The sequence below is a fragment of the Myotis brandtii genome, unplaced genomic scaffold (genome assembly GCF_000412655.1).
Source record: "Myotis brandtii unplaced genomic scaffold, ASM41265v1 scaffold179, whole genome shotgun sequence".
NCBI lineage: Eukaryota > Metazoa > Chordata > Mammalia > Chiroptera > Vespertilionidae > Myotis > Myotis brandtii.
This window is the reverse complement of record NW_005356635.1, coordinates 3419357-3441596: the sequence shown is the minus strand read 5'-3', so window position 1 is coordinate 3441596 and position 22240 is coordinate 3419357. Positions and strand designations below refer to the sequence as shown.

Below are 22240 nucleotides of genomic sequence, written 5' to 3'. Positions count from 1 at the left end.
ATACAGGGGGGATAAATGCTGATGGGGGAAACAAAAAAATTGAAATATTATTTTCTTCTAATTAATAATATTTTGGTAGCGGTCATTTATTGAGCTCTTACAAATGCCAGCCCCTATATAAAATTTATTTCATATATACTCAAACTTTTAAAATCTCACAGCAATCATGAACCAGGTGCTGATCTTAGCTCTATACACTGTTTACAGATTAAAAAAACGGATGCACTGAAAGGTTAAGTAAATTTTTTGAGAACACAGCTAAGGAGTTAGGAAGCTGGGTTTACACCAGGTGGTCTGGTTTCTGATCCTGCATTCTTAACTGAAGAACATTTGGTAGAGACCTAACTTCGCTCATATTTTGTTTGTTATCTGATTGTTTTGTTATGTTTGCTAGCATTAATTAACCAACCAGATGACTCAACTTAGTTCTCAAAGTTTGTTAGCTAATGGGTGATTGTATGTACATCGCCCCGCCTACCACAGAGAGTTCTAGAGGCTCTTACAAAGTTTCAAAATGGCCCTTCCCAAGTCAGTCTCTCTCAGTCTGCTTATGTAAAATGAAGCAGATTGAAATATTTTGGCCTCAATCTCATTTGAAGAAATTTTTCTTTCCAGTGTAGCAATTAGTTTATCAGTATGACTAGTTAGTTGTTCTCTAATAATTGAATAAATCTTAATAGAATTTTTACCAAATGTCTTTTTTTTTAAATATTTTTATTTCAGAGAGGAAGGGAGAGGGAGAGAGAGATAGAAACATCAATGATGAGAGAATCGTTGATTGGCTGCCTCCTGCATGCCCCGCACTGGGGATTGAGCCCACAACCCAGGCATGTGCCCTGACTGGGAATCGAACTGTGACCTATTGGTTCCTAGGTTGAGGCTCTACCGTTGAGCCACACTGGCTGGGCCCAAATGTCTTAAAACCCCTTGGAAGACTACATTGTGGGGGTGGAGGGGCTGTGCTCCTCAGGTCACGAGCAAGCACTCTGGTATTTGGCAAGATATTTACTGTGTGATACTGGGTCCTTGAACCAGGTTCTGATCTTAGCTCTACCAGTAAATACCCCGCTGTTTGTTCTCAAGGAATGTGCTGAAAAATAAAATAAGCGCAGCAATCGGATAGGGCTGGACCCTAAAATAAGAGTTTTGTGTGAGAGGAAGTTTACATTTTAAATTTTATTCTGTGTATAAGGTGATATTCCTTCTGATGTGTATTATAAAATGCAACTTACTGATGTGAAATACAAATTCTCTTCTTCCTTCTCTGCCCTTACACACTCAGTTGCAGTATGAATTTATGCTAGTTTGGGGAATGCCTTCAATATTAAATTATTTAGAAGCATTCCTGTGGCTTTTAATATAATCAGTAGAGATATGACTTAACTCTCCATTTTTGACTAACTATTAGTAAAATAGTGAGCCAAAACCCGAGGGCAAGAAGTCAGTGTTGCAAGGAAGTAATCCATTCTTTCTAACTAGATCTGCTGTTTTGATTTGCTTTGTAGTATGTCTCTTTTGAGCCAACAACCATTCCTCTCACTGGTCCTTACCTGCCTTAAGGGACAAGATGAACAACGAGAAGGCCTCCTCATGTCTCTCCAGAATCAAGTTAATCAGGTAAAGTAGAGTAGAGTATGAAGCCAGGCAAGCGTTTTTCTAATGGCATTAATTTGTTTTCCTTTCAAATGCTGAGATTAAACCAATAAGGACACACCGTGATTTGATTAGATGCAGGTCGGCATAATTCACGCTCTATTCTCCTACCTGACATTCTAGTCACCACAAGATTAACAATTTTATATTAATGTCCACAGACTATAAAAGTAACATTTGCATATTTCACATAACTTGGACATGTCTGTTCTCTCCTGATCCTGCCTCAGGGGAGGGGTCCTAGACAAGTCCCTGTTGCAGTTGGCATGGCAGGAAGACAGAAATAGAGATCTGAGACCTAAGGGGTCTTCCACCTATCAGGCAGGGTCTCATCTTGAGCCTTGTAGGTGCAGAAACTCAATTTCATTTTACTGCCAGAGCCAGGATGATGCCAGTCAAGTACACAAGATACTCATTTATAAATCAGAAGTCATTTTGGTTCATTGATAAAGAATATGGACTTTGTCTTTCCAGCAACTACAGTTCCCCTTGCACTTGTATTGTCTGTACCACAAGGAAACTAGTGACCACATTAGAAACTGGAGATTGTGGAATTGAGCAGTGTGGTTGGGTGGGTCATGTGGGATGTTTTATCCTGCTGCAGAGCCTAATGGAGCCCTCCTGTGGTGCTGTGGTTCTATGACATCATGTCTTTTCCTTGAATGGTACTAGATGAACATGAACAAGGACACTTACTTGGTTCTCCCATTGTCTTCTACCTTTTGGATATGAGAAATCTATCCTCTACACAGTCACCAGAATAATCCTTTTTAAATGTGAATCACATTTCTTTGGTGCCCAAAATGCTGCAATCATTCTTGCTACACTTAGAATAAAGATTCAAAGCCTGGGCTTATAAGGCCTTAGTGATTTGGCACTGGCTCTCATTCTACCTTTTTTCCTACCAGCCATGGCCTAGCTCACTCCATTCTTTTCACAGTGGCCACATTGCTGGTCCTCAAACAAATTGTCGTTGCAGCACCTTTGCATCTTTTCTTCCCTTCACCTGGAAGGCTTTCCTCTCAGATGTGCACATGGTTATCTCCCTCACTTCATCAGGTCTCTGCTCACAGGTCACCTCCTTCAGGAGGCTCTCCCTGATCACTCTCTAAAAATAGAACGACGGTCATTCTCTATCCCCTGGCCCAAGTCCATACCACTTGTTACACCTGATTTTTTATTATTCACTAGAGGCCCGTTGCACGAAGAGATTCGTGCAATAGGCCTTCCCTTCCCCTGGCTGCCGGCACCGGTTTTCCTCTGGCACCCGGAACCCAGGCCTTCCCTCCGGCCCGGAGTCTTCCATCTTCGCTCCGCCGCTTTGCGCCTATGTATGCAAATTAACCACCATCTTTGTTGTGTTAATTTGCATACTCTCCTGATTGGCTGCTGAGCATGGCAGAGGGACGGTCAATTTACATGTTTGTCTATTATTAGGTAAGATCCTGCCCCTTGAATGTAAGCTCCATGGCAGCTTGTGTGCTTTGTTACCTGCCTTGCACCCTTATCTCGCCTGGGAGAAGTCCATTTCTTTTGATGAGCTGTGTAAAGTGTTCTCCTCTTACCCTGCAGGATACTTACAGGTCATCTGCTGGGCTTACTTGTGCATGTGACTCATTTCAACTATTTTAAGATGGTTCTCATTAGTTAACACATATTTCAGAGCATGGCAGTATGAGATTTTTTGGGGGGGGCGGGGTATGCATTTGTTTTTGCTCCTGACATCTGATCCTGGGGTGTTGCCCACGTGCAGTTTGCCCTTCCTAAGAACACTTTCCTTTCCCAGCATTAGTCTGAATCAGGGAAGAAGCACTCACTTTACAAGTGGATATGCCACTTGACTAATATCCAAATTGTCACATTTTTTCAAAATAGTATGTATTATCTTTATCAAGGAAGACAAGTCTATAAAATGACAAGATTCCACTTCAAAAGAACACTAAAATAATACTAGTACATTTGCTAGGGTTCACAGCGTGTCCCTAGAAATATAACCCAGAGCTGATATAAAATGTTATTTTATCTGCCTAATACTTATCTTTATAAGACAAATGAAATGATGTAATGATGTATAGTTGACCCTTGAGTTGCATAGGGTTTAAGGGCACCGACCCCAAGACAATAAAAAATTTATATAACTTTTGCTTTCCCAAAACTCCAGTCATCCTCCTGGTATTCAGAAACCAAAACCTGAGAATGCTCCAGTCCCTTATGGTGAAGAACAATCTGCAAATTTCCAACCTCAGATAAAAAAATACTGTTTCTCAGATGTGAAACCCGTATTTATAGAGGGGCTGCCTGTATATTTACTGAAAAATCCATGTGTAAGTGGACCCGCACAGTTCAAACCCATGATGTTCAGGGTCAACTGTATTTAAAAACTGATCTTTATTTTTGTTAATGTTTAACTTGATGGTCCTCTAAAAACGTTTTCTAAGACTACTGGATAAGTAATTAGAAAAGATTTTTCTTCTCCCATCTGGAAAGGTAATGACAAAGAAATAGCCAGATTTCTGTCTGCTTAGTGGAAGGCGAGGAAAGTTTTATTTAATTTGTTAAACCAAGAAGTTATTTTTGACCATCAGTAAAAGCTCAATTTAACTTAAAATATGAAAAATTTAATTTTAACAGGGGAAACCAGTTCTGGATTTTTTTTTTTAATGTATTGTCTGGTTTAGATCTTAAGTAATTGGAGAGAAGAGCGATACCAACATGACATAAAAGCACGGCAGATGATGCACGAAGCATTGCAGCTCCGCCTGAATTTGGTAAGACATTTCCAGTCTTTTGCCTGCGTAAAACTTATCTTACATAGCCTCCCACTTCCACTGTCGTCACAAGTCTTCATTGCAAGGTGAGGCCTCTGCTGTTTGCTCTCTGTGGCTACTTCCCTGTCCCTCTAACCTTCCTGTTTTCCTGGCTGCTGTTCTTCCTGTCTGGCCTAACTTCCGGACAGCAGTAGGTAGGTATTTTAGGCTCCGGTTTGCCTTCTGCAGCCCCGCCCCCAGGGAATCTCTCCTTTTGGGTGTGAGCTCAGAGGAGGACTTAGAGGACCAGTATTCTGAGATGGAAGTTAGTTTTGACTATGCTTATTTAAAAACCATATTAAAATGACATTTAAGTCAAAATTATCAAATTGATCATAAAAACAAATTCTACATGGAAGGTTTTGTTTTTCAGAAATTTAAAATTCTCACACATTGAACATTCCTTTGAATTTTTCTTTCCCACTGGACAAGCCAGCTTAAGGGCACTCTGGGGATATTCACTGATTATTGATTTCAACTGAATTTCCACACGTGAAAGAGTAGACCTGGGGGCCATGCCTCCTGCTCATCATTACTTCTGTGTTACTGGATAATTCTGAGTGCTATTATGACAACAGGCTTAGATTCAATAGTAATTGACAGCACAAAGTTGTAAATAATTGGATTATGTGGTTTTGACCTATTTAGATGTAATTTGACTAAAATCACACCATAAAAGAGGGTATCCTGAACGTTTAGGAATAAAAGAAAGCTAATTATACTGACTTATAGTAGTAGCAGTAGTTATATGTAGATTTTCTACTAAGAGGAAGGTCATTGTCCCTAAGCCTCTGCATTTTCAAGGATCAGCTGTCACGGGTCAGCTGTAATTCCTATTGATGATGTGCCCACACTCAGGTGCTCTTCTCTTCTCTCTCTCTCTCTCTCTTTTTTTTTTTTGAGGATTTTCTTTAATTAATCAAAATTTGGCTAAAGTATATTTTTCTCTTTAACACAATGCAGATTTTTTTATTGTATTTTTTTATGTACTAGGTGGGAGGAATGTTTGACACAGTGCAGAGGAGCACCCAATGGACCACAGACTGGGCCCTCCTCCTCCTTCAGATCATTACTTCTGGAACCGTTGACATGCACACTAACAAGTATGTACTTATCATTTTACCTTTACTTTGCTGCACGTGTACATGGCAGAGGCTTTGATATACTGATGTTAATTTCTGTCGCATCTTATTTTCTTAGGTACATTCTATGCCTTAAATAAAAATTCTCAGTTAAGATTATCTTGGTTTTGCTCTGAGGTGAAAATAATTCTTTTCTGTCCCCTCTTAGTGAATTATTCACAACAGTTCTTGACATGCTGGGTGTTTTAATCAATGGAACATTAGCCTCTGATCTGTCCAACGCATTGCCAGGGGGATCTGAAGAGAACAGACGTGCATACATGAATTTAGTAAAGAAACTGAAGGCAAGTTTGTGACCTGCTTATTATGAACTCACATGGCTTGTGGGTTTGTTATTTAGTACATTTTATCTAATTTTACTCCTCGTTAAATTAAATGTTATTTGTTGCACTCAAATTAATTTAATGTGATTATTTTGCTCTTTGCTTTACCTTAGCTCACTAGAACCCCAAAGTAGTAAGCATATAGTTTGAAGGTTTGTCTTTTAAAAAAATTTATATTCATAAAGCATGTTTAATTTTTTAAGGAACTTTAGAAATGCATTACCAAATATCTAATCAGAGTACCAGCATCAGATTTAAGATACATTTGTGCTTGGACTGGAACATGCAGTTGAAAATAATCACTTGTACTGATATATCTAAATCCAATTCATTTTACTAACCACTAACACAGTTTTGAAATAAACTATAAGTAAACTGCATAAGAGAAAAAAATCAATATATCTGATGACCTTACAGTAAAATAACCAATGGTTACCTTGCGCTGTGGCCCTGCATTCGAGAACGTGTTCCGTGCTGCAGCTCCTGCCTTCTCGTTACAGTTGCTGTCCTAGATTTTGTCATTTCAGCATTGTGATGTTTGTTGTGTAACAAGCGTGCCTTTTTATGTGTTCTATTTTCTACCTAAAATGAAGAAATGAAACATACTCACCACTCTAATTGAGAGTTGCAACGTAGACCATGTTTCAAGTGAAAGAACATTTCAGCTATATAATGGAAATGTTTCATAAGGGAACTTCCTTCTGGGCAACTTTTGCCTTCATTGTAATTTCTGTTCCACTTCTCTTTTTCTCTCTCTCTTATTTTTTTTTTTTAGAAAGAGCTAGGAGACAAGCGGTCAGAAAGTATTGATAAAGTTCAACAGCTGCTGCCTTTGCCAAAACAGACATGTGATGTCATCACTTGTGAGCCTATGGGTTCCTTGATCGACACAAAGGGAAACAAAATTGCTGGGTTCGACTCTATAGATAAAAAACAGGCAAGAGTAAAGTGTTTGTTTCTTGTGTATATAACTATGTGTTAATCTTACAAAAACAAAATACAACTTTTTGTCTTCCTGTAAAGCATATAAAGCATTTTAATTTTACAGTTTCCTGTTTTTTAAATGCATATTTTTATCATTTAATGGTTATTGGCATTATAATAAAAGTTAAATCTTTCAAGATCTTTACTTAAAATTGTACTTGAATTTAAGTGAATTTCTTAAATTCAACAATAGAAAACTAAAAAGCTTAGTGTAAAAAACAACAACAAAAGATCAGCTGTAATTTTACTTCAGAATTGGAAACAATACGTTTAGATAAGAATTTTTGTTGCTAAAAGTCTTTATGTAGTAAAACTATTTTGAGTAAAAATGTTTAAAGTGATGATACTTTATTTTCATATCAATTAAACAATATTTAATGAACACTTGATTTCATATAAGATATTAAGCAGGGTGTTCTTATAATACAAGAAGAGTGGTCCATGATTCTTTCAGTGAATGTGAACAACCACAGATTTCCAAAATCACAGAGATGGAAGACAGAGCGCCTACCCTCTTAGTAGTAGATAGACAGAGTATGGTGAGGTTTGTGTGTCATGCTGCACAGTGTTAGGGACCCTGAGAAGGAGCCATCACACTCAGATGGCAAGTAAATAGTTGGAGCAGCATCCCCAGGAAAATCGACATGAATCATTTTGAAGGATTAAGAGTTAGCTGGGAGGTAGGGGAAAATGTAGTACAGGCAAAGGGAAGGATTTATGCAAAGACACAAAAAAGGTGGCTCATTGAACTGCAATGCAGCAGTAACTCGGAGTACTTTAGGTGCTTACCACATTGGTGCATTGTGGAGAGAAAGAGCTAGAATCATGGGCAAGTTGAGTTTGTAGTGCTGGTGGGCTCTCTAATGGTGAGACAGGTATAAGCCATTTGGAGATGTGGTCTTGGCACCCAGGAGAGAAGTCTAATCTCAAGACATATTAGGAAGCAGTCAGTATGCAGATGGTACTGAGCCTTGGTTCTGGATAAAGCTGCTCATGGAAGAGTGTGTAGGTAAGAGGGCATAGTTATGGAATGCCCAAGTAATTATTTTGGGGTTCATACTGAAGAAAAGTATTTTCAAATTGCTATGCCAGGGAAAGTACCAAGGGACATTACCAATTAATGTTAAAAATAAACTTCTTATTTTCAGAAACAAAATAACATTTTCTCCTCTGAACTCCGTAGAGATGAGCTTGAATTGAAGGAGTTTATTTCTACATGTTGGTAAAGTTAATTCTGTAATAAAATGACTTAACTATGGCTTATTAAGTACATGAAAGGTGCCCATATTGAATCAAGTCCACTCATGTTTGGATTAAAGTTCATTTGAGCCCAATTAGAGGTTGAATGTTTCTTATCCTGAAAACAATAAATGGATTCCAAAGATTTATAACTGATTATAATTTAGTATAGTAAGATCAACTTTATAGCATTTCTTAGAAATTATTTTTTTGCTAACAAAAGAAAACTACATGAAAAAAATGCCATTGTACAATAAACTGTATCTATGGAGCTCAGTGGTAGAGAGAACCATAGAACTGTGGATTCTAGCCAGCCCACCGGTGATCTGTGTGACCCTGGACTGATTAGTTAGCCTGTCTGCTCTATGCTAAGTTCTTGCGAAGGCCCACACCAGCCAAAATGTTCTCTGAATCCATGTCCTAAGCAAGCCTGACCCTAATCAGAAAAAGGTCTGAGGGTGTGGTCATAGAGTGTTATTTTGCCACAGGGTCTCCAGGTCTCTACGAAGCAGAAGGTGTCCCCCTGGGATTTGTTTGAGGGTCAGAAGAACCCAGCTCCTCTGTCCTGGGCCTGGTTCGGGACAGTCCGAATAGACCGGAAGGTGATCAAGTATGAGGAGCAGCACCACCTCCTTTTGTACCACACACACCCTATGCCCAAGCCCCGAAGTTACTACCTCGAGCCGCTGCCCCTGCCTCCCGAGGAGGAAGAGGAAGAGCCCACGTCTCCCATTTCTCAGGAACCAGAGAGGAAATCAGCTGAGCTGTCAGATCAGGGAAAAACCACAACTGATGAAGAGAAGAAAACAAAGGGAAGGAAGCGCAAGACAAAATCAAGCTCAAGAGTTGATGTAAGTGCAGGAAGTAGAGGGAACTTATACGCAAGAGCATCCAGTAGATTTAGTGTCCAACTTATAGCCCTAGAAGCACTGCTAAAAGCAGTAAAAACCTTTTTTTTTTTGGTAAGAATTATCCTAACGAGGCACATAATGAATAGAATTAGGATCATAGCTTTTGATTTTTCTTCCTCTACTTTTTATAACTGTTTAATTTTAAGCTTCCATTGTGAATCATCCTATATAATAAAACACTAATACGCAAATTGTCCCCTCGGGAGTTCGACCTACTGGGAGTTCGACCGCTCGCTATGACATGTGCTGACCACTAGGGGGCGACGTGGAACGAAGGAAGGCCCCGGCCGGCAGCCGGAAGACCCCGATCAGCCCTGATTGCCAGCCAGGCCTGGGGACCCTACCTGTGCACGAATTTCGTGCACCGGGCCTATAGTATTTAATATTTCAGTGCCTCATGATTTCTCAGATTTGAAACTTGAATTTTTCAGACTTATAAAATCTCATCCTCTCACGTATTTTTATTATAAGCTGTCTTTAACATAGTTATTGTATTTTCGGCAATTGATAGCCATAGTATATTAAAATAAAATAAAAACACTCTATTTGGTCTTCCCTAGATAACTCTCCATCTAATATATTGAATAGGATGTTCGTGAGATTTCATATTCACCACTTCACCTTCCTCACCTGTGTATTCTACTTCTCTATCATATTTCCAGACTTTATAAAAGATAACATAAACATGATGTAGTTTCACTTCTTGTTTGCCTACTAGACTTCCCTATCTGTAGCAACATTTTCTTAAAAACAACAGAAATCTATGAGGTGGTAATTTAAAATAATTTTATAGAACTTACAGAATTAATATATAAAAATCTTTCCATTTAGCTGAAAAATACTTGAGAAACAATTTGAGATTATTTTTCTATGAAATTCAAAGGTGTTCTTACTGTGCAGTGGAAAAAATATGCACAATGTAGTGTTTAGACACCATGATTATTTGATGTTATTGTTTACCTATGTCAAAGCCAAAACATGTCTTTGTCAATTGGATAGTTTGGTGATTATTATTCTAGAAATGATCACTATCACTTTTAGATGTCACTTGAGTGTCAGTGTCATCTTTCATACAGTCTTCCTGCCAGTATTCCTTTGTCTTGAAAGGGGTACTTAATAAGGTCCAGATTGCCATCCCCTGAAATCTGGGTTTCCCAGCCTGTCCAGCCACGGGGATGGATTTCTGTTCTTTTTAGCTGCAAAAGACCTAAAACTTATCTCATTCCCCAAGTGAGTCTTGGTCATTTCTTCACCTCCCACACTACTCCTGAGACTGCCTCTTCCCGATGGGATGAAGTGCAGGCTGTACTTTTCTGAAATTTTATTTTCCCTTTGTCCTTTAGAGCTAGCCTAGACCTGTGACCCTTAGAGCCTTTTGGCTGCTGTGAGGAAGAGGAAGCCCTGTTGGGAGATTGGGGGGTGGGAGGCGGGAGTGGAAGTGGTTGTGTTTGCAGGATGGCGATGGAGTCTGCTCTTGCAGAATACTGGCCTGAAAACTGGGAATAAGATCCTGTCCGAGCCGGGCCTGGCTCTGAACTATTGAGGGCCTGTGGCAGGAATCTGAGCTTCACCCCAGGCATCAGCAAGGCCTTTGGGAGACTTTGCAATTACAAAGACGCCCTTTCAGCTGTGGTTGGCAGTCAATATCAATATTTTAAATGTGTTTTTAGTATTTTAAAATGAAGTTTAGAAAAGATATTTTTTTTCCATCTCCCTCCACTGTAGCCAGGTTCTTTTTAAATTAACGAAAAGTATTCACTAAGTGAGTGTTTTGCAGAGAATATATTGAGACTTCTGCCTTCCATCTCTCCCTTTATAAAATAGCCTTATCTACTGGGAGAGGAGTTATCTCAAATAATGTGATAGGAAGAATTTGCATTCATTTCCTATGTGGTGTGTGGAGTTAAGTAACTTTTTGTTTTAACTTTATGTTGAAGGAGTATCCACAGAGCAACATATACCGAGTGCCTCCTAATTACTCACCCATCTCCTCCCAGATGATGCATCACCCACAGTCTGCCTTGTGGGGCTACAACCTCATGGGGCAGCCCCAGCAGCCTGGCTTTTTCCTGCAGAGCCCATCTCTTACTCCAGGTACGTGAAGAGAGCAGAGTCGGATCCTCGAGATGACAAGTGGCTTGGAGTTCTCACTTGGGGTTTTCCTTGCTTTTAACCTGAAACCTCCTTAAAACTTGGAAGTTTCAAGAGCTGAGTGCTCAGCTGACATTTATAGAATTCTCTCCATTCAACGTGTTACTTCTTCTTCTAAAATAAGGTTTCAGTTATGAGTTTGTGGGCTGATTTTGGAGTTTTCATCCAGTGCTGGGAGGAAATTAGCCACTGATGAAAATCTTAAGCTATCTATAATAATAAAAGCGTACTATGCTAATTAGACTGGATGTCCTTCCGGATGACCTTCTGGATGAAGCCCAGGTCCCGGGTGCCATAGGGAAGCTGGTGCCGGCAGCTGGGGGAAGGAAGGTCTACTCTGGCACGTATTTTGTGCATTGGGCCTCTAGTAAGATATAAAGTTGATCAAAGTTTTATATTATGAAATTTGTGTACATTTTTATCAAATATAGTTACCAGCATTTAAAAAGACTAGACAGTATTGCACAGTGTCTTTTATTGTTTTCTCATGTTTTGAACTTTAAATTGTGTATACCATGGATTTCAGAAACCTGGTTCAGCAAGTAGATTTAGATACGATCAACAAGGAAAACTGCCATATCCAGAGTGGATGTTGCTGATTTGGGTATTGCTCTGATTCAAGCTCAGGTAGATTTTATATATGGAGTGAAGATTTTCCAAATACAAAATTTCTTAATTAGGAAAGGATTTAATTTTCTTTCTAAAGGAAAGTTTGCCTATTCTAGCAAAATAGATTATTTTTGAGATCTCAGTCTGCATTTTGTTAGGATGTGTCTTTCTAATATATCATATTTTACTTATTGTGCTCCGCGGGATAGTGAATTTTTTTTATTGTAAGTTGAGTATAACATTTTTGAGGTTTAGGGAAGAAGAAGATATCTGATTCTTGGCTTAGAGCAGTGGAGAATCCACAGTTTGTCCCATAAATTAGTGGCATAGAGAGCTGTTCTGGGTGTTACAGTTCTAAGTTACAGTCTCGCTCTATCACTTTCTGCTGTATAATCTTGGCCAAGTCCTAATTACTTTGTGCCTGATCATTTTACAGCTTGATCATTTGTAAAGTGGATATGCTGATATATACCTTCATAGGATGGGTGATTGAAAGTAAATGTTTAAAAGGTAGCACTCAGAAGGTAACCTGACACAGCAGACATGTTAAGTAAATGATCTGAATACATTCTCACGGCAGGGCTGTTGCACCTGCTGGGCCCCGTGCTGGGAATGCTCTCCCTCAGACATCTGCATGGCTCAATGCCTCCTTTGGGTTTGGTCAGACCCCACTTTCTCAGTGAGCTTGCACTGACCACCCTACACTCTGTCCCCCTCCCCCTCTTTCTGTTTCTCCATGGCAACAGCGCTTGCTTAAGTGCTACATGTTCACTTACCTGCCTGCCCCAGAAGGTCAGCTCTGTGAGGGCAGGGGTTTTTCTGTTATGTTTACTATAGTGTCCCCAGAACTTACAGCAGCATGTAAGCAGGCTCTCAAAGGAGGTTGTTGAGTGAGTAAATGCAGACTACAAAGAACAAGCTAGACTTCGTGGTAAATGTGGAAAATAATACACAATTGCCATCTCCTCTGATTTTCTCTTTAATTCCAAGGTCCTTGTGAACTTTGTAGCATTTTCAACTTTGTCAACAACAGAGTCCAGCACAAGGACTGTATGAATAGAAGGCTCAGTATATTGTAAAGCCGCACACCCTTTCACCCTAGAGTGTTATAGAAGGTATTTGTAAGTTGGGGAATTTGGGTATTAGGTAAGTCTTAGGCATGATGATATGATGACATGTAAGAAAAATATGTGAAGTAAACAACTACTTATGAGCATTTTATATCTGTGAAATAATAGAATTTCATAAAAATGTGAATCCTATGAAATTGAGAAAGAGTATGTACAACATGTTTCCATTTATATACTATATAGTTAAAACGCAAAACAGTGTCCACCCACACACACACACCTCTACCAATCTCTCTCTTTTTCCCCTGTATACACGCCAGTATGGTAAATTTATAAGGAAATGTGTATGAATAATAAACATCAAATTTAGAATAACATTCAATAGGAGAAGGGGAGGAAAGTAACAAGGCTTCAAACATATTTATTATATTTATTTTCTTAGTTGATTCAGAGGTATAACATAGAAAAGTTAGGAAAAATAAAAGAAAGTAGACCGTAGTCTAATCTTTAAAAAGTATGTCTCTTATCCATAAAATGAGTCAATTACATTTTATATATTAGTTCGCATTCTTGCTTCGCAAAGTTACTTTGCCATATGTTACTCAAATCAACTATCCATTTTTCCCACAAATGATCTTCAAATGCTGCTGAATTACTTATTAAATCATATCTCTGATTGTGATACTGAGTGTATAAAAGAATGTGGGTTTTTCGAGAGAACAGCTTTCAAATTTTTACCTCTATCATATTACTTGCTCTTTGTGAGGTCTTTATATAGACATTTTCTTATTCATGTACATTAAAGAATGTTGTAGACCATGTGGCGAATGAAGGGTTAGCACCTACTTTGAAGTCAGCCAATGTTGAATTTTTTTCCCCTTGAACTCTTAAAGACATTTGGCAAATTACATATGCAAAATGTTAAGGATTTTCTTTGGTTTCTTCAGCATCACTATAATCAATATTTCCTGTTTATTTTATTTCTAGCCTTCAAAAAGGTGTGTTCTATCTTTAGAATCAAGGTATTTGAAGTTTCCAAGCATTTCCAGTTTTTTAAGTATTTTTAAGCATCTCTACTGTAAGATAGGCATTTCCCTTAAGTACTATGAGCTTCCAATTGTCTAAATTACAAAAGGATTTCTAGGCCTGGCTTAGGACACTTGGCAAACGTAATACAATTTATGCAAGAAATATGTTCCTGGGAGCCTTCCATAATTTAAAACCCATGTGATTCCCAAAGTACGCCGGCCACTGTTTCAGGCATGTCACTTTAGCAGTTCAGGTGGGCCTTCGTGAGGCCGTTCAAATGTTATAATTGCTCCTGCACCACCCTCCCTATCCTGTGAAAATTCTGCAGTTCTTGTATAGGGTGGGATGGCACCTTATGTTCCATTTTGCTTCATAAAGTGAGGCTCAGAAGGTGAGGTGTCTACATTTTAATCAAATCAGTAGGAACTGCTGCATCAATGTATAGAAAGCCCTTCCTTCTGGTTGCTTTGTAGGTGGCTCTAGACTGGACCCCACAGGCTCCTTTGTCCCTACCAACACCAAGCAAGCCCTGTCGAACATGCTGCAGCGGCGCTCCGGCGCCCTCATGCAGCCGCCCTCGTTGCACGCCATCACGTCGCAGCAGCAGCAGCTGGTCCAGATGAAGCTCCTGCAGCAGCAGCAGCGGCTCCTCCGGCAAGCCCAGGCACGGCCGTGCCAGCAGGTGTGTCCAGGCCAGCAGAGATCCTCTGCGCCTCGTGGTTTTCTCTAGCTAGGGTGAGCAAGGCCTGTGTGACATGTGCTTCCTGCGTGCACACCCTGTGTGCTTGGTGAATGCAGGTATCTCTTTCTTACACAGGCTTAGAAATACTGTTCTCTTTGATCAGATAAGAACTCGAAATGTCTTAGGTTCATTTAAAGCAGGGGTGGGGAATGTCCGGCCTATGGGCTGTATAAGACCAGCAAAATCATTTGGTCTGGCCCTGCAAAGGCATTAGGGGGGAGTTAATTAAATGTTTGCCCAAATATAACAGGCTAATTTTTAAGTTGATACTCTTGTATGGCCCCCGAGTGATGTCATAAATATCCAAATGGCCCTTGGCAAAAAAAAGGTTCTCCACCCCGGACTTAAAGGATGCCTTAAAACACAAAGAAGAACTGATGACTTTCTAGTCCCTTAGATGCAGCAGGACTGTCATCCTGGAAGTGACCTTCTCTGAGCTCTCATTCAGTATTTAATTATCACCACATTCTGTACTTTCAGGTATTTAGCTCTACTTTCATGTATTATTATTCCATTTACTACTTTGAGGTTGAGTCTCTGAAGCCTATGTTTCTTAGATTTTCTCCTACAATGCCCTGAGCAAATCCTGTGTTTTTTAAAAATATATATTTTTATTGATTTCAGAGAGGAAAGGAGAGAGAGAGATAGAAACATCAATAAGGAATGAGAATTGTTGATTGGCTGCCTCCTAGAGCCCCCTACTGGGGATGGAGCCCAAAACCCAGGCATGTGCCCTGACCAGAAATCGAACCATGACCTTCTGGTTCATAGGTTGACATTCAACCACTGAGCCACACCGGCCGGGCCAGATTCTGTTTTTATTGCATACTTAATGAGGAGTACAGCAGAGAAAGAATGCATTGCAAATAACTGTCAGTATATGCTTATCTTTAAAGTAATTCTTGATTTATATTATTTCTATTTTTATGCCCTATAACCCATTATCTTTAACTTTTTAGATGACCATGATTATTAGAATGCAGAAGTAACACAGAATTTAGTATAGACTCATAAAACCACGAATCTATACAAATACATAAAACAAAAAGAGGGAAGGGAAATTGTGACTTCTTTTTCTAGTTTCTATATACTTTTTGTGTTCAATTTTTCTTGAAATTGTACTATTTTGATGACGGTGATGATAGTAATAATACTAGTTAGAAGCAGCTAACACTGATGGAGCACTTATTATCTGGCAATACACTTCCAAGCACTTAAAAATGTATTAGTTATCTTAGATCTCACGGCAGTCCTATGAGTTGGGCATTGTTGTGATCCTCAAAGGATGTAGCCAATCGTCAGATGTATCCTGCTCTAAGAAAAATCACAAAACTTTCAAAGCAAGGAATTCTAATGTTTTAAAAAATATTTTTGTATTTTCATAACTTTCTACACATATCTCCATACTGCATTCCGCCCACTTCTGCATAGGGTATTGGGGTTGGGAGGGTTATGCATTCTTAAAAAAGCTTTCTTTTCTTACCTGTATTATAAAGACAGGAAAGAGGAAACTAGTTGAACTGCGTGAGAATGCAAACAACAGTCACTACAGGCTTGTCTGTACCCGACCTCTAGTGATTTAAATTCCCTGGGTGTCAGGCAAGATGGGCTTAAGCTGCTTCATACACAGATATTATGAAGATTTGATTAAAATATTAAAAAGCTTTGATTTTGCTTAAATAAGCAACATGTTTGGAACCATTAAAAATCTCAGTGGTATATTAGCTTTGTTGGAGATGATTGTTTCATTTCTTACCAAGATAAATTAAAATTTTACTGTAAGTGAGTAACCAGCCCACTAAGATGAATTTAGCTCCCTTTTAAAGTAATGTAAGCCTAAGTAAAATTTGCCTTCCAATAAGTTTATTTAGTTTTTCATGTCTACCTTTTTATCACAAGTTATAATTTGCCTTATTAATAACACACTTTCAAATGATTACTGCTAAATTCAGTTTTGAATTTATCTAAGTGGTTCCTAGTATTGCGAAAGTAGTAAAGCTCAGTGGGCAATTTCTAGGTAAACATACCTTTCCTCATGTAAGCCATGGCAAGCAATTTCCCCTAAAGTAATTTTTAAAAAGGAATTTAAAAGAATAAAAAAATAATGTGAGTGTAATGAAAGATATCCTTGTATATTTGGAGAAGGCAGGCTTAAGACCCAGCATGTACCCAGAGGACCCCATTACTCCCACACTTTCCTCTAACCACTAAAACTACCTGACTCAATTCCATCACACTACCTAGAGTTACACTGCTTGTACCAATAGTAATTAACTGAGAGTTCATTTTTTTTTCTAACTTATTTTATTGTACCAACTCTGTCACACTGTTGGATTTTTCTTTTTTCTTTTTTCTTCTTTATTTTCTTTTGAGAAATCAGGAATCCCTCCTTCAAGTAGTAAAAGCTCAACCTCATAATACTGATTGTATAATACTCCCTTCCCTCCTCCCCCGTATTCTTTTTTAACAGTTGAAACTTGCTTTAGAGTCTGTGAAGGGCTTTCGGAAACATATACACTTTTTTTCTCAATCCCCATTCTTAAAGTGCTGGATAACTGAGCAAAACAGCATTCTTATAAGGAAGAGAATTGCACACATGGTACAGTCATCGGACATAGTGGTCCTTCGTGGAGTAAATGAGATGTGTCTGTGGCATCTGCGAGAGTGCCTGCACCTGCCAGGGTCTCTCCTAATAGGTCATGTGGTTATTGTGGCAGAAAAATTCTTGTGCTAATCCTTAAAAATCTAGAATAAAAACAGAATTATATGGAATATATTGGATATTGTTAAATTGTTTATTATATGATTCTGGATGCAATTAGAATCCAGAATTTTTTTTGGATATATTTATTTTTCTAATAAATAGTGACCTCTGTTCTTCATGAGAGGAAATGATAGGGAAATATTGAAACTAATTTTGGCAGGAACATTTTCTCAGGTTACATGCCTTCTCATAATGTGACTCTCTAGCTACATAAGAACTCTTATGGTGTGTTTTTCTTTTAGTTTGGGGCTTATAGGGAAATTAAAATTAATATAATTTTTCTTATTAACCTAGCAGTTTTCTAAGTACAGAAATCCATTTTCTTAAATGTAGCAAATGTGTTGGAGAATTTCCATTTATCTCAACTTTTAAGACTGATCTTATAATTATAGAAGATGCTTTTTTTTTTTTTTAGTGTCACCCAAGGATATATTTATTGATCTTAGAGAGAGAGGAAGGGGAAGGGGGAGAGAGAGTGAGAAACATGGATGTAGAGAGAAACATTGATGGGTTGCCTCTTTTTTAAAAAATATATTTTATTGATTTTTTACAGAGAGGAAGGAGTGAGATAGAGAGTTAGAAACATTGATGAGAGAGAAACATCGATCAGCTGCCTCCTGCACACCCCCTACTGGGGATGTGCCCGCAACCAAGGTACATGCCCTTGACCAGAATCGAACCTGGGACCCTTGAGTCCGCAGGCTGACGCTCTATCCACTGAGCCAAACCGGTTAGGTCAATGGGTTGCCTCTTGCAGGCATCCTGACCAGGGATTGAACCTGCAATTTTTTTGGTGCATGGGACAACATCAGCTGAGCCACCTGGCCAGGCAGCAGATGCTTTTAAAGATTGACTAGTGTCCCCAAGCCTTGGATATGACTGTTCTCTAGGCCAGTTGTCTGTGACTTCCTTGGTCCCCACCCTCTTCTTCTAAGATCAGGTACTGGGGCCCTAACTGGTTTGGCTCAGTGCATAGAGCGTCGGCCTGCGGACTGAAGGGTCCCAGGTTCGATTCCGGTCAAGGGCATGTACCTTGGTTGTGGGCACATCCCCAGTAGGGGGTGTGCAGGAGGCAGCTGATCAATGTTTCTCTCTCATTGATGTTTCTAACTCTCTATCCTTCTCTCTTCCTCTCTGTAAAAAATCAATAAAATATATTTGAAAAAAAAACAACAACAAAGATCAGGTACTGGGTTTTAAAATATTTTGTATCACCCTGAGCACAGGGTAGAAATCTATGAAATGTTTATTGAGGAAATTCATGTTTTTGAGCAGCTGTTTTCCAAAGCCTAAAGCAGCGGTTCTCAACCTGTGGGTCGCGACCCCTTTGGGGTTCAAATGACCCTTTCACAGGGGTCGCCTAAGACCATCCTGCATATCAGATATTTACATTATGATTCATAACAGTAGCAAAATTACAGTTATGAAGCAGCAATGAAAATAATTTTATGGTTGGGGGTCACAACATGAGGAACTGTATTTAAAGGGCCAGAAGGTTGAGAACCACTGGAAAGCTTCCTGATAGTCTTACTCCTTAGCAGTCTGATTATTATCTACAAACTCATCTCATTGCTCCCCGAAACTGCTCCCAGCAGTGACCTGCTATGATTGTTTTGAAAACCTAGATGGGGCAGGGAAGACATAAATTCCTGGTTTCTGGATGTGTCTCAGAACTTGCGGAGTCCCCCTTAGCCTCCTCCCATCTGAGGAGCGAAGTTGATGTATGTAGGAATTATTTAGTCTAGACATGGTGCACAATGATGTTCAGAGCACCATTGTAAAGTAATGAATTCTGCTGCAGACAACGAATAGCAGCTCCAGCTGGTCGTGGAATTTCCTGTTAGAGACCACCCTTTATTTCGTCAGGAATGTATTGAGACATTTGGAGAGTGTCTAGAAAATAGGTGCAAATAGCATGGATGTTGTTGGGTATTTTTAATCAATTTATTTGACATAATGATTGTTATATAATCAAGTGTATTTTCATATAGCTTTAGTCTTATCAACATGCATAAAGACATTTTGGGAAGAAAACTTGTATTCATTCTTCTTAATTACAGTCTTGACTTGATTACTCTTCATTCCTTATCTGTCCCTTATTAAAATGGGGCTCAGTGAAGTGATTGTCACCTTTCTGTGCCTCAGAGCCTCACCTATACAGTGGAGTTAACACATATTTACTTTATAGGGTTCTTGTGAAATTAATTATTTAATATATTGAACAGCCCTTAAAATAATGGCTGGCTCATCGTAAGTGCTCAAAAAATGTTAACTGCCATAGTTACTATCACTGTTTTATTACTATTCACAGAAAATTCCTATTCTATAAAAATGATCTTTACTTTCTTAAATATATTAAGGATTAAAAGAGAATCAAAGCACATTAAAGGCTTTACTTATATAATTACATTAATTACCCCTAATGAGATTGGTGCTCAGTGGTCACCAGTAAGAGAACAATAAAAAGGAATGTTGATTAGTTTTCCTAGTAGGCTTTTTGGTTTCTAAGACCAGAATGTTTATGTTATAACCATCTAAAATTCTGTGATACAAACTTTAGTGGGGCTGATTACAATTTCAGTATTAAAAATACCACAGTGTTTTATATTCTACATAGCCTATGAGAACTATCACAAAATACAGAATATTGGTTATAACAATGCAAAATGCTGCTTAAATTGTTTTCCAGTCACCTTTTTATATCCAGTATTTTTCTTCTCATACAGGAACTTCCTTCTCCACCCCACCATGTCAGACTTCTGGGAATGGGCATTTTCACATAGGAAAAGGACTTAATTTTATGCCTTGGTTTATGGTATCACTTTATCTTGATTTGTCCCTTCAAATGCATAAAAGCATTTTATGAATAATAATCAATGTCAGACAGTTGAAGATTCCAAAGAAAGACAGCCAAAGATATATGTATTTAGCTTAAATTGATGGAGACAAATTTGGAAGGAAGCAATTGGTTTGCAGACTGTCCTATATAATAAAAGCCTAATATGCTAAGTGTCTAGTTGTTCAGTCGGCCGTTCAATCAAAGCGTAATATGCTAATGATATGCTAAGGCCACTCAAACGCTCGCTATGACGTGCACTGACCACCAGGGGGCAGTCAGTCAACTGGTCAACCAGTCACTTTGCTGTGCACTGATCACTAGGGGGCATGTGCTCCGACCAGTAAGTTAGCTTGCTGCTGAGGGTACGGCCAATCGGGACTGAGTGAGATAGGCCTGACATGCCCTGGAGCCCTCCCGCAGTCCCTCCCCAGCTGGCCAACCTCCTGCACCCCTCCCTGGCCCTGATTGTGCACTGGTGGTGTCCCTCGGCGCCAGAAGGAAGCTGGGCTGGCAGCCGGGGGAAAGAAGGCCTACTCTTGCATGAATTTCATGCATCGGGCCTCTAGTCTATAATAATAAAAGCATAATATGCTAATTAGACTGAACATCCTTCCAGACGTCCTTCCAGATGACCTTCCAGATGAAGCTGGGGCTGCGAGGGAAGCCTTTGTCCCAGGTGCCAGAAGGAAGCTGGGCTGGCAGCCGGGGGAAAGAAGGCCTACTCTTGCATGAATTTCATGCATCGGGCCTCTAGTCTATAATAATAAAAGCATAATATGCTAATTAGACTGGACATTCTTCCGGACGACCTTCCGGACAAAGCCGGGGCTTCGAGGGAAGCCCAGGTCCCGGGTGCCTGCCGGCAGCCGAAGGGAAGTCCAGGTCCCGAGTGCCAGGGGGAAGCCAGTGCCAGCAGCTGGGGGAAGGAAGGCCTACTCTTGCACGAATTTTGTGCATTGGGCCTCTAGTAGATAATAAGTCAGAAGGATTTTTGTGACATTGAAGAGGGAGATTTCTCATAGTGGACAGAAATGGTGTGTCAGTTATGGCTAGTTGTTGTTTGTTAGAACACTAATTATCACCCGTAGAGCAGGTGCCATTGTTGGGCATCCAAATAAAGGCATTAGGTAACTTAATGAAATGACAATGGCTTTGTCAAAGCCTCCCAGACTTGTTAGCTCCTTGGTAAAAGTGAAGCTGTAACTTCCTAAAAATATGCCTCTGAGGTTGATGAAGCCTGTTTAAGATGATTAACCAAGATTTTTGTCAGGTAATTGATTTCCTACCCTACAGATATGGTATCACCTTGGAACATCTGTTTCCTTCCGTTGCTCTTTCCCTTCTCTTCACTCTCTAGAGGTATATTTTAAACAAGCAGATAAGAATAGAAAATAATATAGGAAACATTGGTGTACTTACCACCTAGTTTTATTTAAAACGTTCTGCCATATTTGCTCTAGATGATTTTAAAAAATGAATCATTACAGATATGGACAAGGCTCCTTATCTTCTCTCATTTCCGTTCTTACCTGTAAAGAGGTAATCATGAATTTGGTGCTTCTCTTTCTTATGAATGTTCTTATGCTTTTAGTACATATTTTTGCATTCATTGACATAAACATTATATAGTATTATTTTCATACTTGAAACTTTGTATAATTATCTTATATGTGTGTTATTTCACAACTGTTGTATTTTGACTAATTTTAAATTACATTAACTTTGTTACATGTAGTTTTATTCATTTATTTGTTCTGATTGGATGCTATTCCATTGTGAATTCTTACATTTATCCATTCTCCTGTTGGAGTTGTTTATGTTTTGCCAATTATTTCTAACTGTTAATAGTGCTGCAGTGAACATTTTTGTACATTTCTTCTCTGTGTTTGGAGAGTTTCAGGGTATGTACTTGAAGTGGAAATGCTGATTCAGTTTCCAAAGTGATACTGATTTCTGTCAGTTATGAGTGTTACCTTT

The 22240-nt window shown here is 39.1% G+C and overlaps 2 protein-coding genes across 5 annotated transcripts in view; one reads left to right on the top strand and one right to left on the bottom strand.

Annotated features, from left to right (window-relative positions):
* The window catches only part of P2RY12 (purinergic receptor P2Y, G-protein coupled, 12), a 52626-nt gene extending 45934 nt beyond the window's left edge, over positions 1 to 6692 (bottom strand). Inside the window, exon 1 of the mRNA XM_005863462.2 lies at positions 6362 to 6692. The gene's annotated coding sequence lies outside the window, so the exon portion shown is untranslated. The remainder of the gene's footprint in view (positions 1 to 6361) is intronic.
* The window catches only part of MED12L (mediator complex subunit 12-like), a 397491-nt gene that overhangs the window by 336043 nt on the left and 39208 nt on the right, over positions 1 to 22240 (top strand). For all 4 annotated transcript variants that reach the window (XM_005863465.2, XM_014537429.1, XM_014537427.1 and 1 more), the window contains 8 exons: positions 1506 to 1617; positions 4332 to 4421; positions 5454 to 5563; positions 5751 to 5886; positions 6701 to 6862; positions 8637 to 8999; positions 10997 to 11153; positions 14392 to 14600. In XM_005863465.2, coding sequence (XP_005863527.1) covers positions 1506 to 1617; positions 4332 to 4421; positions 5454 to 5563; positions 5751 to 5886; positions 6701 to 6862; positions 8637 to 8999; positions 10997 to 11153; positions 14392 to 14600 — 1339 coding nt within the window. The remainder of the gene's footprint in view (positions 1 to 1505; positions 1618 to 4331; positions 4422 to 5453; positions 5564 to 5750; positions 5887 to 6700; positions 6863 to 8636; positions 9000 to 10996; positions 11154 to 14391; positions 14601 to 22240) is intronic.